Source organism: Diachasma alloeum, unplaced genomic scaffold, assembly GCF_001412515.2.
Source record: "Diachasma alloeum isolate Michigan unplaced genomic scaffold, Dall2.0 Dall_scaffold_00682, whole genome shotgun sequence".
NCBI classification, from domain to species: Eukaryota; Metazoa; Arthropoda; class Insecta; order Hymenoptera; family Braconidae; genus Diachasma; species Diachasma alloeum.
This window is the reverse complement of record NW_021680814.1, coordinates 170,023-185,159: the sequence shown is the minus strand read 5'-3', so window position 1 is coordinate 185,159 and position 15,137 is coordinate 170,023. Positions and strand designations below refer to the sequence as shown.

The 15,137-nt window shown below is 35.7% G+C and overlaps 1 protein-coding gene across 1 annotated transcript; it reads right to left on the bottom strand.

The window, feature by feature from the left end:
* Nucleotides 1-449: 449 nt before the first annotated feature.
* On the bottom strand, nt 450-15,082 carry LOC107044185 (transmembrane protein 62). Its single transcript, XM_015265980.1, has 5 exons — nt 14,544-15,082; nt 7,840-8,089; nt 5,440-6,326; nt 2,325-2,535; nt 450-2,135 (listed from the first exon to the last, which is right to left on the bottom strand). Exons 1-5 carry the CDS (start codon nt 14,787-14,789, stop codon nt 1,681-1,683), a joined length of 2,049 nt encoding a protein of 682 aa, XP_015121466.1. The 5' UTR covers nt 14,790-15,082; the 3' UTR covers nt 450-1,680.
* Between the last annotated feature and the right edge of the window lie 55 nt (nt 15,083-15,137).

Here is a 15,137-nt window from a genome sequence, read left to right as displayed (position 1 = left end):
CAAACGCTGAGGGGGATTGAGTATACATTTTGAGAAAAATATTTGCAACAAATGTTTTGTTATAGGTTTTGAGGTACAGAATCTGAATTTCTTGGTATATCAACTGAATTTTACCGCAAAGGCATTATTATTCACAACCTAAGAGTTTAAATGTCTCTCCTGCGGTCATTAGGTCACACTCGAAAAAAGTTTGAACAAAAAAACGCCAGAATTCGCAACAAATCCAATGACGTTTAATTTTTCAAATATTTCAAATGGTTTTTGACATATGAATTTTGCAATACAATGCGCAGCGCTCCCAGTGAATTCGCCCGCCAGTAAAACCACCATGTTATCAGTAAAAAAGATCCCTCAATAGATAACAATGGTAGGATTCCAATTGTTTCAGTAGTTATTTCAATCAATCTCATTTTCTCATCCTTTTGGTAGGAATAATTCAAAAGATGGAATGATTTTTCAATGACTTTATTGGCACACTCCTAAAACAAATTGTCACTTCTAATCAACAACAATGATTACTTAGTCGTCATTTGAAGGGGCTATTATTGTATAGAATCACATAATCGAAATTGAAATTATTTAGGTACATAAATTCCTGCATTTTTTAATCCACTCGTATTAAAAATGAAAAACTGATTAATCTCATTGTTCAACATAATTACAATTCTCATGGAAGTATAATAGAGATGAAAAATATGAACAATGGATGTAATTAATTCAAAATTGATTACTTTCATTGACAAAGACTTTTTAAAATTTGTAGTCAATGGTGAATGGGTAAAACCAATTGATCTTTCACATTTTGTCGTTTTAAATATGAGATCATCCTGGAAATGAGTGATTTTAAGAGTACTTACAAAAGGTCTATTAATATTTTGTCCTGAAACTACTCGTTCTGGAGATAATTCAATCATTACAACATGAAATCGTCGTATTTGAATATAATAAATCGAAAATTTCATTTTTGACACTGCTGCTACGTTCACCTCGTGCCGAAAAGTACCTTTTCATTTACTCGTAAACGAAAAGTAAACAAAAATTCTTATTGTAATTTGACCCTTAAGAACGTTCGTTTGACTTTTGGAGGATGAAACTTCCGTTCAACTTTACTCCATTCTCACCTAATTATTTCAAGAATGAGTAGTTTCACAACAAAATGTCAAAAGACGTTTTTTGAACGAAATTTCATAATCTAGAGGAGTAGCTCTCTTTAGGAGTGGTTTCCCTTAAATCACTCCTCCCCAAAACAAACTTACAATTACCATAAATGTCAAATTCTACTCCGCATATTTCACCACTCTCCCAACTGATATTCTAACTCCTTAAAAAATTCTTATTCCCAAGAGTATCTATTAAAATATCACAAAACCTCAGAGAAAACCATGGAACCTCTCAAAATGATTATTAAACAACAAAATCTAGTAATAAACACCCGCAATATTCACAGAGAAAGTGAACAGTCGTTTCTACAATAACTACACACTCATACTTCCATTAAAAAATAATTTTTATCAATACCCTATCAAGTCTTGGAGGCAGAGGGGAACATTGCCATCGAGCAGATGCTTGTGCTGTCTTTGATTACGAATAAATCCATTATTATTGAATTAAACTCATCCCTCGGGGTTTCTACATTTCATTAAAAAAATAAGAATTTCAGTCAATTAAAAAAGACTGGATCTAATCGTTTATTGATAATCTCTTTGTTGAAGACCAAACTGAGGCTGCAGATCTGAGACGAGGGTTTGGTACAGTATTAGCTAGATACCATAAGACGATAGCAATTATAATGCTCCAGCTTCTGAAGGGGCAGAGGATTGTTGCGATAGTGCCATAGGCTAGCCAGAAAAAATAAGCAAGCACAGTTTGCATTGAGATTAAAAGGAAAAAGGGTAGATGCCTCCAGAGTAGCGTCAATAAGTTCGGTTGTTTCATCAAGGGTTTTTCTAACATCTGAAATCGCCTGTCCACTGCAAATGCCAAGATTATTGTCAACGGTACGTGAAACGTGAATAGTTGGAAGAATCCGTAGGCATATGTGAAGGATCCGGGGAGATATGATTTTCCGATGTACATTCCCCAAGCGAAAATTATGCCGAAGGAATCTTCTATCACCTCCCCTGCTGCCCATGGACCTTGTAATCATTAATGCTATCTATTAGTTAATGAGTTGATTATGTTGATGAGAGTTGAGAGAGTTTTGAAGGGGTCAATGTGGTTGAGGAACATGGAATTTCTAAATGAATTGGGGAGTTGCGAGAGACTCATTGTATCTCATAATTATCATGGATTGTATTGTTTTATTGTTGTTTTTTGGAACTTACCGAAGACTAGGTAGAGTGGATACAAAACCATCGGCCAGAAGAGATAATGAATCGTAGATGTGATCCAAAGTTTTCTAATGAGTATATGGAGACATCTAATCCTCAACCTTGGACGTTGCATCTTCTTCATCAGCACCAGTTTATGGCACACTCGTAGAATACATAGAGGAACCACATTGAAGACTAGCATCACTCCAAAAGCAATCGCAAACTGCAACAAAAGTGATATAACAAAAATCTAAGAAAGCCATACGCAAAGAGTAATGGAGATAGTAAAATTGAGTATTAAGTCTTCAATGAACTGTAACAGAATTTTCCATTTGGGGCTGGAAAACCACGTTAACTCGCCCATTTCCCCTAGACTGAGAAAACTCAAAAAAAAACTTATCGATGAGCGCCAGACGTCCTTTGACATCGAAGACGACAAACCGAATAAACGAACCTCAAACGAAAAACAAAACGAAGGAACCAGGAAATAACCATTAATCTCACACAAACTTAAAACTAAGGAGTGCAGGGGAAGGTGATAGGTTGTTCGCGCTGCTCAGGGGGTTGGTTGTGGAGAGGGGTAGGTTCGGATGGAAGATGGGCCAATGGGTATTGCTCAAAAAAACAAATAACGTAACTCGAAACACCGGAATTAATGTTGTGTAATATATCGAGGTTATATTCATGTAAAAAAAAATAGGAAAACTATACACAATTGTCGCAAAAAAATATATCCAAATATATCCAAATAATTTAGCAAAAGAAAAGGAAACACTAAATTAACTCAAAACAACTAATCTCAAAAAAACTGAGAGTAAGAGCACGATAAAAGAAATTGAAAAAAACAGAATAATCCCACAAAAAATACATATTCTTCAATACTCAATAATTATTGACCAGACAAAGAGCCAGAGGACAAATGTCTAACGCGAACTTCAATCCCACGACTCAAATTCTCGTCAACGCCACGAAATAGAATTAAAGGTGAAACAAAACCCATGAAATCTAACACACGTCCACGTCCAACGCAAAGAGAAAATCATGACTCTAATCAGCTCGTGTTGACCAGCAACATTTTCACCGTTCAGCGCAAAACCCGAATAATAAAACATGGAACGGAATCGAGATCGTATGGAATCGAACAGCCGAATACACCACCCGTATCCCCACGTAATCCGAATGCGAAATTCTCTCACTTATGCACAAAAAAAGGAACAATCGAACACCACAATAATCCTCAAAAGAGTTCTGCGGCAAAACTCCGGATGGTTACAAAAACCATGCGGTAACGCGAGTCGAAACCCAAAATCTCATCTAAACTTCTGGTTAGATGCAAAATTCTCTCCAGAGGGGCATCGCCAAAAGGCACTCTGCCCGAAGGCCATGGACTCGATGAGGGCTAGTCACCGACTCCTCGAATACTCGACTACTCAACTACTACTCTCGACTACTCGACTACTCTTCGAATATGCAAAAATCGGTCAATTTATACCCCAAAAGTGAAAATAGAGCGAGTATCTAACGTCAAAAGATAGAACGAGAGCGCTATATCCACGTAGTGGGGTCAGCCGCTGTGACATAGCAAATATCCAGCGCTAGGTACGACGAAGCTGCTAAAAGGACACGTCAACCTAATCGCCAGAAAAGCGTAATTCAGTTCAAATTGAACCGACAACACAACAAAAAAGAAAAAAAATGAAACGGAGTAAAAGAGCGGTAATTAGCCCAGATAAGATCCACTAACTATGATTACCTCTTCGGGGCTGCATTCTCAAAGATTACCAGGGCAGAGACGCAAGATACGTCGAAACTATAACTCAACAGAACATATAATGCACCATAAGACAAAACTTGATTCCCTAAATCGTATAGCGACCTTGGAAATTCACACGGTTGCAACGGTCGCGATTGCCCGTGTGACCTTCCGCCGAAACCCAAAACCGAAACTGTCTCATCCCGATAAATCCATACACTGAGCGCCAGCATTTCAGCTGGGCCTCCACCTTTCCCCGAAGATTAAATGCAAGGGGGAATTCCTATCAATAATCGCGTAGCTCGATAATATTTTAGCCCAAACAACGAAAATTTCTGGGCCCCCGATAGTTAACTGTATCAAAATTCCTAACACATAGCACGTAAATACCATCCGGAATAACAATAATTTTTCCTCAATATAAACGATCACCGGACGGTCACTAACACGATAATTTTTCCTGTCCAAAATTTATTAAAATGAAAGGCTCTGGGTCTTTGTCTGATTCACGCTTAATCCGAAGTTCTCGATGGTCTATGGATCGTCTACGGAATTCCCAGAATTCCTTACAGAACCCGTCATTATCTGGAAAATGATCAATGTCAAAGAAAAATGATGAAAACTTTTTTTCATTAAAGGAAGAATTCTTTTGTAGGGAATTAAATAGCCTAAGGAAACTTTCTTTTGACATTTTTATAGATTCATTTTATGCAAAGAAGGTCTCTTGACAATTTTTCCTAAAACCACGCACCATTGAGATAATTAAAAATTCAATTGTCAGGCTCTTCCACTCCCCTCTAAATGCCCATTTCAACCCCTCACGTCTTCTCAATCCCTCGCCACCCTCAAAAATTCATCAACGGACTCATTCGTAAATTTCCTTAACCCTTCAGAACTCGCGCTCAGCCACCGACCTTCGTTACTCGCGTGGTGAGCGCTGCGCCGCCCGTGCTTTCAGTAACGCAGCGTTGTCACGTTCATAGGTACGCGCCGAGCGTGCGGCGAGCGGGAAACAGCAACAGCGGAATTGAAAATTTTACATCCTTCGTTACTCGCGCTGGGCGGCACGGCGCCGCTTTTGCGTATGAGCCTCAACAATTTATTATTTTTCGTAGCCTTGATGGATTTTCAGCGGATAAGAACCTTGCTAATCCATTCTAAATGATTCAAGCTAGGCATTCTAATTTTTTCAATTTTTTGAAAGCTCAATTTTGCAAGAGGCAAGCGAAAATTTGAAAAAGGCGGCGCGGCGCTTATAGCGCGAGTTCTGAAGGGTTAACATTGACATGGAAGAACTTTAATTTTATTTAATTTCCAGTTTTGACATGACTATTACTTAACCATCAAAATATTCCTATAAATCATAATTCTTACAATTCTGCTGGCATCAGACATCAACAAGAACCTTGCAAGCACCTTGAAGGACATCCTGGAACCATCCAGTGCGAACATCTGCACCACCTTCTTCTCCCTGCTCAGCTCATCCACAACTCTCGTGCTGATAGTATGAATGCCGTTCAAGTATCGCGAGGCATTCCATCGCGCCACATAAAGAGGTCCTTCAACCTTTCTGCACTGAACCCACCCCTCCTCATCGATCCTAACACTAACAGATGTGATGGGATCTGTAGAGAACGCCAACACCCTCACATGAGTGGACTCAATAATCGATTTAATGTTCTCTCGTTGAGGCATCGAATACAAAACGTGTTTGGGATTCGTGATGACAGCCACAGGCCAGTCGTTATGCTGATTATCACTGAAGGAGAATTGTCCATGATCAATTATCCCCACTCGGTACATCCTATTGTCCTTCCAGTCAGCTAGTTCTAGCTCTAGATACCCCCCTCGTTGCAACGTGTACATCTCAGGGGCAATTCCGCCCAGGGTGTGATAGTGTCCACAGAGGTACACCATTCCCTCTTTATGTTTAGCCATAATCTCTCTTAGTCCGTCGTCGCACTGGGACAGGATGCAGGAGGTTGGGTAGTGTCCAAACCACACTATATAGTCACTGTTAAGTCTCTTGGAGTCTTGAGCTAGCTGTTTTATCTTGTCTATCTCGTGCTCATCGAGAAAGCCCACGAAGTTGAAAGGACGCTTAGGACCTGGCTCCAGGCACGCGTCAATCGCTATGAACGAGTATTTCTGCGAGTAGAAGCTTATTTGGTGGATATATGAGCGCGGATGGTGCCTGCCTTGGACTGAATAGTTCAAATAGTAGTTCTCAGGGGATTTTATGTTGATGACATTGAAGTTGTCTGGAAATCATGAGAGAAGGATTTTCAGGCGTGAACAGTTGTGTGAGTTTTGAAGTAATGGGGATGGAATTTTCAGATGAAGAAATGGAATTTAAATAGTTCTTGATAGATTATTCTAGAAGTAGTACACTGACTGAAAAAAAGCAGATTTCTAATTTTCTGGGATAAAAAAAACTCTTATCGGTAACATTTTCCGGAATGATGCGGTGAAGGACTACATTGGGAGAAAAACGAGCAAATTCTCCAACTAGTCTTGTTTGGGCCAATAAAATCGTTAGTTGAAAATTACCAAAAAATAATAATTGTTTGGTTCGAATTTGAAAGTATCAAACATGAATAATTACTCTGCTTTCAACAACAATTAAATATTTCCGAAGAGGCGGATCATTCATACAAGACGGTGCCTTTTCAGGATAAAAATATCTTTTATAGATCAATAAATATTTATCAATAATAATTATTTATCAATAAATATTTTGTCCCTAAGTTACAAGATTGTTGTCATATCATCATTGTTGTTTCATTTAGAAATTCATTTTTTGTATGTGCATAGATTATCGAATAGCCGAAACAACAAACTACTATCCCTCGGATATAAAACAAGCATTTTCTGGGAGAAAAATACGTATGGGAGCATCGAATAACGAAGAAGTAGTGCTGGAAATTACATTTCTTGCTTGCACAAAGAATAACATTTTTTTGAAAAGACTAAATCTATTTTTGCTATGAAAATTTTCAATCTCAGCGCACATTTCACATGTTTGGCACAAAAAAATCCTTTTTCGATACTTTTTTACAAACGATCTTTTTGGCACAAGTAAAACTTGTTTGAGAACTCTTCTGTTTTTCTCTCAGTGTAGAAGATTGAAGAAAATGAGGAGATTCTTCAGACCAATATGAATAATTTCTTTATAGTCAATAATCAAATATCGTAATGATTCTTGATTGTAACAGAAATTGATGATTCAATGCATAATCGGACCAGGTAATTCACAAATTCTTCATCTTTGTCCAAACAAGTTGCTAATTTACTCTAATTTTCTAAGCACTCACTGGGGTAATCAAGAAAAAAAAGTGACAAAAAACTTGATGAAGTTGATTAGAGTTGAAACACATTCTGGATTACAGTTCAATGAATATATTAAGAAAAAGTAGGTCTTGAAGAAATTTTCAAGAAACAAATTTCATAGAGAATTTAATTTTCTGCAAAAGAGGTCCTTGGCGTAGTTTTTATAGATTGATCCCTAACAAGGTAATTTAAGAATGAGAAAGAGCTAAATTATCCATCGAGAAGCTTTAAAATTCCATTACCGATTATTTTGTAATATATCTCAGACAGCATCAGGTTTAGAGACAAATATCAAGCGATAGTTTTTGTAAATCATAAACTTCTCTACTGAAACTTCCCCGAAATTTTTTTCCAAAATCTCTTCAATTTTCTCTACAATTTTTGTACACGACAATAAGATTTTTCTGTTTTCTTGATGAAGAGATTGAAGTTTGTCAATTTTACCATGATTTCCTCTGACATCCAGCCAAGTGGTCTTCTTGAGCACCCCAGATTCATCCAAGACTCTTCTGTAATGTTTCCATTCATCCAACGCTTGTTTAGAGCCCATTGCATCTTTTTTCTTAGCATCAGTCAAATCACCAGAGGCCAGAACCACTGGTGGATTGAACGCGTCGACAGTTACATCGCAAAACTCTTTCAGTTCAGTTATTCTAGAGGGGTCCTTGAAGATACTAATATGGATATCTGAAATCTAAAAATGAAAAAATTTCAAAACGAAAAATTAAACCCATATCGAAATGCTCTCCAAGAATTCACCAATAAGTAAAATCTTTTAGAGTTGAAAGGGAAGCAAATGAAGTTTGAGTTTTCGGTGAATATTTCAGAATTTGCGAATAGCAGGAATTCGCTTAGTGACCTTAATTGTAGAACAATATCAAATCTACTAACAAGGTCCCTATAAAGAGGTCCATCTTTCTATTGATATTCTCGCAAAGGTGATTTAAAGACAAGAGGCAGCATGTGGCGTAGTGCGTGTCGCAGTAATAGGCGAAATAGTATTTACTAAATACTAAATAATTAAAGAATGAAATATTTACTATTTAGTCAGTACCTAAATACTGAATACTTCAATATGTAATAATTAGTCCACTGTTCTAAATACTAAAGACTTTTTTTATTTAGTATTTAGCGCTGCAACAAATACTAAATAAAAATTGTAGATTCAAACCCGCATGTTTACCGCCCTCAGCTTCGCCAATACGCAGGCTCTGTGTATTAAACGCAAATACTTTCGTGATCATGCATGGTACACGCAGAAGCTGCGTGGCGCACGCAGAGCCTGCGCATCACACCCAGAGCCTGCATATCATAGGTAGGCTCTTTCATATCCCTGCGTGCAACATGCAGGCTCTTTGGTATTTATGCGTGGAACACGCAGATACTTTCGTGATTATGCGTGGTATACGTAGAGCTTGCATATCACACGCACACTCTTTCGTCGCTGTGCGTGGAACACCCGCAAAGCCTGCGTACCACGTGTAATGGGTTGAGGTCACGGCTCCCAAAAGGCAAGCGTCAGAGTACTACAAACTTACGAATAAAAAACTTCCTATCACCTAGATTTCTTATTTTCAAATTTAACAATGGAATTAAAATGTAATTTTACTTTCGCTCGACACTTCTGATCAGGCGATATAATATTTTCATTCAATTTTTTACAGCAGAATTTCTTCAACAAACATTAGCAATATGTCGAAAAATAATCGACCACATCGATATAATTATAATGGTGCGATTTATATCTACTTTATTTTTATAACTGCGCCGATGTAGCCATATCAATTACTAATACGACATATTTAGGAATTGTGATAATAAAACAAAAAACTATTATATTGACTCGTCAAGCCAGTGATATACCGCAGCCACGAATAAATATCATGCTGAACATTTGAATACAAAATAGTTAGGCAGCGGAATTAATTAATGCCTCCAATCAAGAATTACTTCAATGTACTCTTGAAGATATGACTACTCTTGATGAACTAATATCTTCTTACTTGTATTTACGGTAAAAAATTGATAACTGTAAGGTCATTAACTGTAGTCTGAGTTTACCGGCGGAATTACAACAGTATTTGACGGTTTTATGTGATTAAAAATGATAACGGATATAGATTCCAGCCAAGAAAGTAATCCTAAGAATAATATATCTACCAATGAATTTTTTTGACGAAAATTTCTTTAGTCTTCAGCCCTTGGATTACGTTAACGGGAATTAGAACTTGTAAGAACCTTTGCATTGATCTCCTTATAGAAATGGATCTAGCAGAATCCATGAAATTGTATTATTGAGCATGACGCTAAAAAATCAATAATAGTGGTTATATAACTCCCGTATAATTATACTATCATACATGTATTCAACTATTCCAACCCAAGAGCCTATTCTTTAATGTAATTTTTAGTTTGAGATTATTCGAATCAGGCGCTTAAAAATACTGCGGATTTTCGATTTAGCCGAATGGTATGGCGAACTCTGCTTTATCGACCTTGGAAGATAAGGCAGGGAGCAACATATCGATAAAACATCACCGCTAAATAGGGGCGGGGAAGGCAAAATGGGGCATGAAACCGTAGAGGCTAATTAATTGTGTTTTTTAGTAAAAATTACTTATATTGGAGGTAAAATATGGCTCCAGCATGAGTTGAAATCACGGCATTCAAAAAAAATAATTGAAGGACAAAATGGGAATGCCCCAATTGAAATAACGCAAAATTGCGTTGATTGACTTTGATTATAAATAGTATGTAATTAATTAAAATGTATACTTATATGTTACATATTTTTTCGATACATAATCGAAGTCGTCTCAGGGTGTTTTGACCAAATTCGCGGAATTTCAAGAAGAAAAAATTGAAAATAAAATGGGTCCAGGACAAAACCTAACTTGTTTGACAGCTCAAAATACTTGTTTTGATGACAAGAATTAATGAAAAAAATAAAAGAAAAATAAAACATGACATAATTTTGAAAAACCAAGTTTTTCAACTTATTTTTTTTGGATTCGTTATTATGAGCACCTAGGGATTGAGAAAAAAAATTACTCAAAATATTCTGATAGATAGCAGAAAATGGAAAATTTTGTTGGGTTATAAATGAAAATCCAATGAATAGAACTGAACTTATTGAAAAATGAAGAAAAAATCATATCTCTGAAATGGATTGTCGAAAAAATCTGAAAAAAAATGAGAGATAGTTTTTAATTAACTCATCTGATAGTTATTTCGTACTTTTCTCGCAAATTCATCATTATTTCAATTTTACCGAAAATTTTGAGGTGTCCCATTTTGCCCACCCTACCCCGTTTTGCCCTACCCGCCCCTAGTTAGCAGATAGAAAAATTNATAGTTTATTTATAATTAATTGTTGTTTAAATTCCATATAGTTAGCAGATAATATATTGAAAAAAAAATAGTGATATGAATCGATAGCAAATAATTTGGGAAGTTCAAAAATGTCAAATTCAGAATTAGGGAGTGGATAAATATTTTATAAATAAATATTTTTCAACTTTCTTATAAGGATCCACATAAATAAATATTTATCCACTGCCTAATTCTGAATTTGACATTTTTGAACTTCCCAAATTATTTGCTATCGATTCATATCACTATTTTTTTTTCAATATATTATCTGCTAACTATATGGAATTTAAACAACAATTAATTATAAATAAACTATAGACTCCTAAATTATAATTTTGTCCTTCTAAATTCTCCCTAATTATTCCAAATTGATATAAATAAAATTCATCCGCAAAATAATTTTTCTATTTGCTAACTAGGGGAGGGTTGGGCAAAACGGGGTAAGGTGGACAAAATGGGACACCTCAAAATTTTCGGTAAAATTGAAATAATGATGAATTTGCGAGAAAAGTATGAAATAACTAAGAGATGAGTTGNAATTCATCCGCAAAATAATTTTTCTATTTGCTAACTAGGGGAGGGTTGGGCAAAACGGGGTAAGGTGGACAAAATGGGACACCTCAAAATTTTCGGTAAAATTGAAATAATGATGAATTTGCGAGAAAAGTATGAAATAACTAACAGATGAGTTGATTAAAAACTATCTCTCATTTTTTTTCAGATTTTTTCGACAATCCATTTCAGAGATATGATTTTTTCTCCATTTTTCAATAAGTTCAGTTCTATTCATTGGATTTTCATTTATAATCCATCAAAATTTTCCATTTTCTGCTATCTATAAGAATATTTTGAGTATTTTTTTTCTCAATCCCTAGATGCTCATAATAACGAATTCAAAAAAAAAGTTGAAAAACTTGATTTTTCAAAATTATGTCATGTTTTATTTTTCACGTATTTTTTTCATTAATTCTTGTCATCAAAACAAGTATTTTGAGCTGTCAAACAAGTTAGGTTTCGTCCTGGACCTATTTTATTTTCAATTTTTTCTTCTTGAAATTCCGCGAATTTGGTCAAAACACCCTGAGACGACCTCGATTATGTATCAAAAAAATATGTCACATATAAGTATACATTTTAATTAATTACATACTATTTATAATCAAAGTCAATCAACGCAATTTTGCGTTATTTCAATTGAGGCATTCCCATTTTGTCCTTCAATTATTTTGTTTGAATGGCGTGATTTCAACTCATGCTGGAGCCATATTTTACCTCCAATATAAGTAATTTTTACCAAAAAACACAATTAATTAGCCTCTACGGTTTCATGCCCCATTTTGCCTTCCCCGCCCCTATTTAGCGGTGATGTTTTATCGATATGTTGCTCCCTGCCTTATCTTCCAAGGTCGATAAAGCAGAGTTCGCCATACCATTCGGCTAAATCGAAAATCCGCAGTATTTTTAAGCGCCTGATTCGAATAATCTCAAACTAAAAATTACATTAAAGAATAGGCTCTTGGGTTGGAATAGTTGAATACATGTACGATAGTATAATTATACGGGAGTTATATAACTACTATTATTGATTTTTTAGCGTCATGCTCAATAATACAATTTCATGGATTCTGCTAGTTCCATTTCTATAAGGAGATCAATGCAAAGGTTCTTACAAGTTCTAATTCCCGTTAACGTAATCCAAGGGCTGAAGACTAAAGAAATTTTCGTCAAAAAAATTCATTGGTAGATATATTATTCTTAGGATTACTTTCTTGGCTGGAATCTATATCCGTTATCATTTTTAATCACATAAAACCGTCAAATACTGTTGTAATTCCGCCGGTAAACTCAGACTACAGTTAATGACCTTACAGTTATCAATTTTTTACCGTAAATACAAGTAAGAAGATATTAGTTCATCAAGAGTAGTCATATCTTCAAGAGTACATTGAAGTAATTCTTGATTGGAGGCATTAATTAATTCCGCTGCCTAACTATTTTGTATTCAAATGTTCAGCATGATATTTATTCGTGGCTGCGGTATATCACTGGCTTGAAGAGTCAATATAATAGTTTTTTGTTTTATTATCACAATTCCTAAATATGTCGTATTAGTAATTGATATGGCTACATCGGCGCAGTTATAAAAATAAAGTAGATATAAATCGCACCATTATAATTATATCGATGTGGTCGATTATTTTTCGACATATTGCTAATGTTTGTTGAAGAAATTCTGCTGTAAAAAATTGAATGAAAATATTATATCGCCTGATCAGAAGTGTCGAGCGAAAGTAAAATTACATTTTAATTCCATTGTTAAATTTGAAAATAAGAAATCTAGGTGATAGGAAGTTTTTTATTCGTAAGTTTGTTGTACTCTGACGCTTGCCTTTTGGGAGCCGTGACCTCAACCCCGTGTAATACGCTGAGCCTGCGTGTATCATGCATGATCACGAAAGTGAGGTACTTAAACCTGACACAGCCAAAGTAGCACAATCGAATGTTGGCCATTGCATCGCAAAGTGACAGTTTTTCNATCATGCATGATCACGAAAGTGAGGTACTTAAACCTGACACAGCCAAAGTAGCACAATCGAATGTTGGCCATTGCATCGGAAAGTGACAGTTTTTCACTAATTTATTATGATAATTTTGAATTTTTCTTGTTTATATTTTTTTTGTTTTTTATGGCTGTGCCAAGTTTATATCAAGTTAGCACAGCCAAGTGAAAAAAGACGTTGATGATTGTTTTGTTGGTTCCTAAGGGATGAGTAAACTGAGGAATGTCGAGGGGGAGTTTGCTCACCCCTTAATAATAATGAATAGATTTTTTTTTCCATGTTTTTTTCTATTTGAAAAATTATAATGTTGCATTTTCAAATAGAAAAAAACATGGAAAAAAAAATCTATTCATTATTATTAAGGGGTAAGCAAACTCCCCCTCGACATTCCTCAGTTTGCTCACCCCTTAGGAACCAATAAAACAATCATCAACGTCTTTTTTTACTTGGCTGTGCTAACTTGATATAAACTTGGCACAGCCATCATAAAAAACAAAAAAAATATAAACAAGAAAAATTCAAAATTATCATAATAAATTAGTAAAAAAACTGTCACTTTCCGATGCAATAGCCAACATTCAATTGTGCTACTTTGGCTGTGTCAGGTTTATAAGTACCTACGAAAGTGTCTGTGTGTAATACGCAGATCCTGCATGTAAACGCTTCCATTCAAAAGTAAAAACTGATTAATTAAGGGAATCGAGCTGAATTGAAAAAAAAATGAACCAAGAGTTAGGGATAGGTAGGGCTAAATTCTCATCAGTACTCCTAAGCGTAAAAAAAGTTGATAAGCAAAAGTTAATAAACAAAAAATTTAATAAAAAAAAGTGTCACGCCGTGCAATAAGTCGAGATTATCGCACGCTGCGCTTCGCACGTGTGCTTCAAACTCGGCTTCTGCACCTCGTCTCCTGCTCGGCCTGAAAACTTTACATTCGTCGAAAACTAAATTTGTGCACTTGTACTCTAATGTACTATGTTGCTTGAATTCCGTCAAACAGTCTTGTTTCGACTGTTTCTTTTTGCCCCACTCTCCCTTCTATTGAAAGTAAAAAATGCGAAATTTAACAGATATTGAATCGTCGGTAAAAATCTTTCTTGAAGTTCTCATTAAAAAAATTATTTATTCAAGATTTATTCAAGAATTTCGCAACCTCCCTTCAAAGTTGAGCTTACTTATCTCATACAATCTCTACAAAAAAAAAATCGTCTTTACCTGCAAAAACCACATGAGATTATCCATCATATCTCCAATCTCATACTTCTTCGGTTCATGTCCTTCAAACCTTTGAGTCCCCTCTTCATAATGAGTCTTGCTGTCAGTCGCGATTAAATTAGCTACATTAGCAACAAAAATAGACAGCATAACAACGGAAACAAGGAAGACAATAGTCGATATCGATATCCTCATCTTCATTAAATCACTCCCAAACTCCGATTGCCAAAACACTAATACAGTCATCCAGTGCCTCAATGAATAAATTTTCAATTTTAATGATTTATCTTCATGTTGATGTCTCTCATCTGATCTGATTATTATCGACAAGTTAATACAATTGTCCGCTTTTTCGTATATCTCCACTGACTGACGGAAGACCTCGCACTTTCCTACATCACTCGACTAACACATTTTCCCGAGAAGTTGAAGAAAAAAAATCGAATCCCCTATTTCATCAGAAATTATTGAAGTATCTCTTTCCATTACGCCACTTTAAATATTCAGGTTTTTACCCAGGAACACGCTCCACTGTTCGATCAGCTGATGGACCCCAACAATACCTGCGCAGAAGTACCTTCTGCCGGTCCGCGC

Bases quoted from the DNA above. Each gene is read 5' to 3' on its own strand.
- LOC107044185 (XM_015265980.1), bottom strand. From the start codon at position 14,789: ATGACTGTATTAGTGTTTTGGCAATCGGAGTTTGGGAGTGATTTAATG. The intron at 8,090-14,543 runs GTAAAGACGATT...TTTCATTTTTAG, and splicing joins ATCTCATGTGGTTTTTGCAG to ATTTCAGATATCCATATTAG. The intron at 2,536-5,439 runs GTAAGAATTATG...CTTTTGTTGCAG, and splicing joins TGTCTGATGCCAGCAGAATT to TTTGCGATTGCTTTTGGAGT.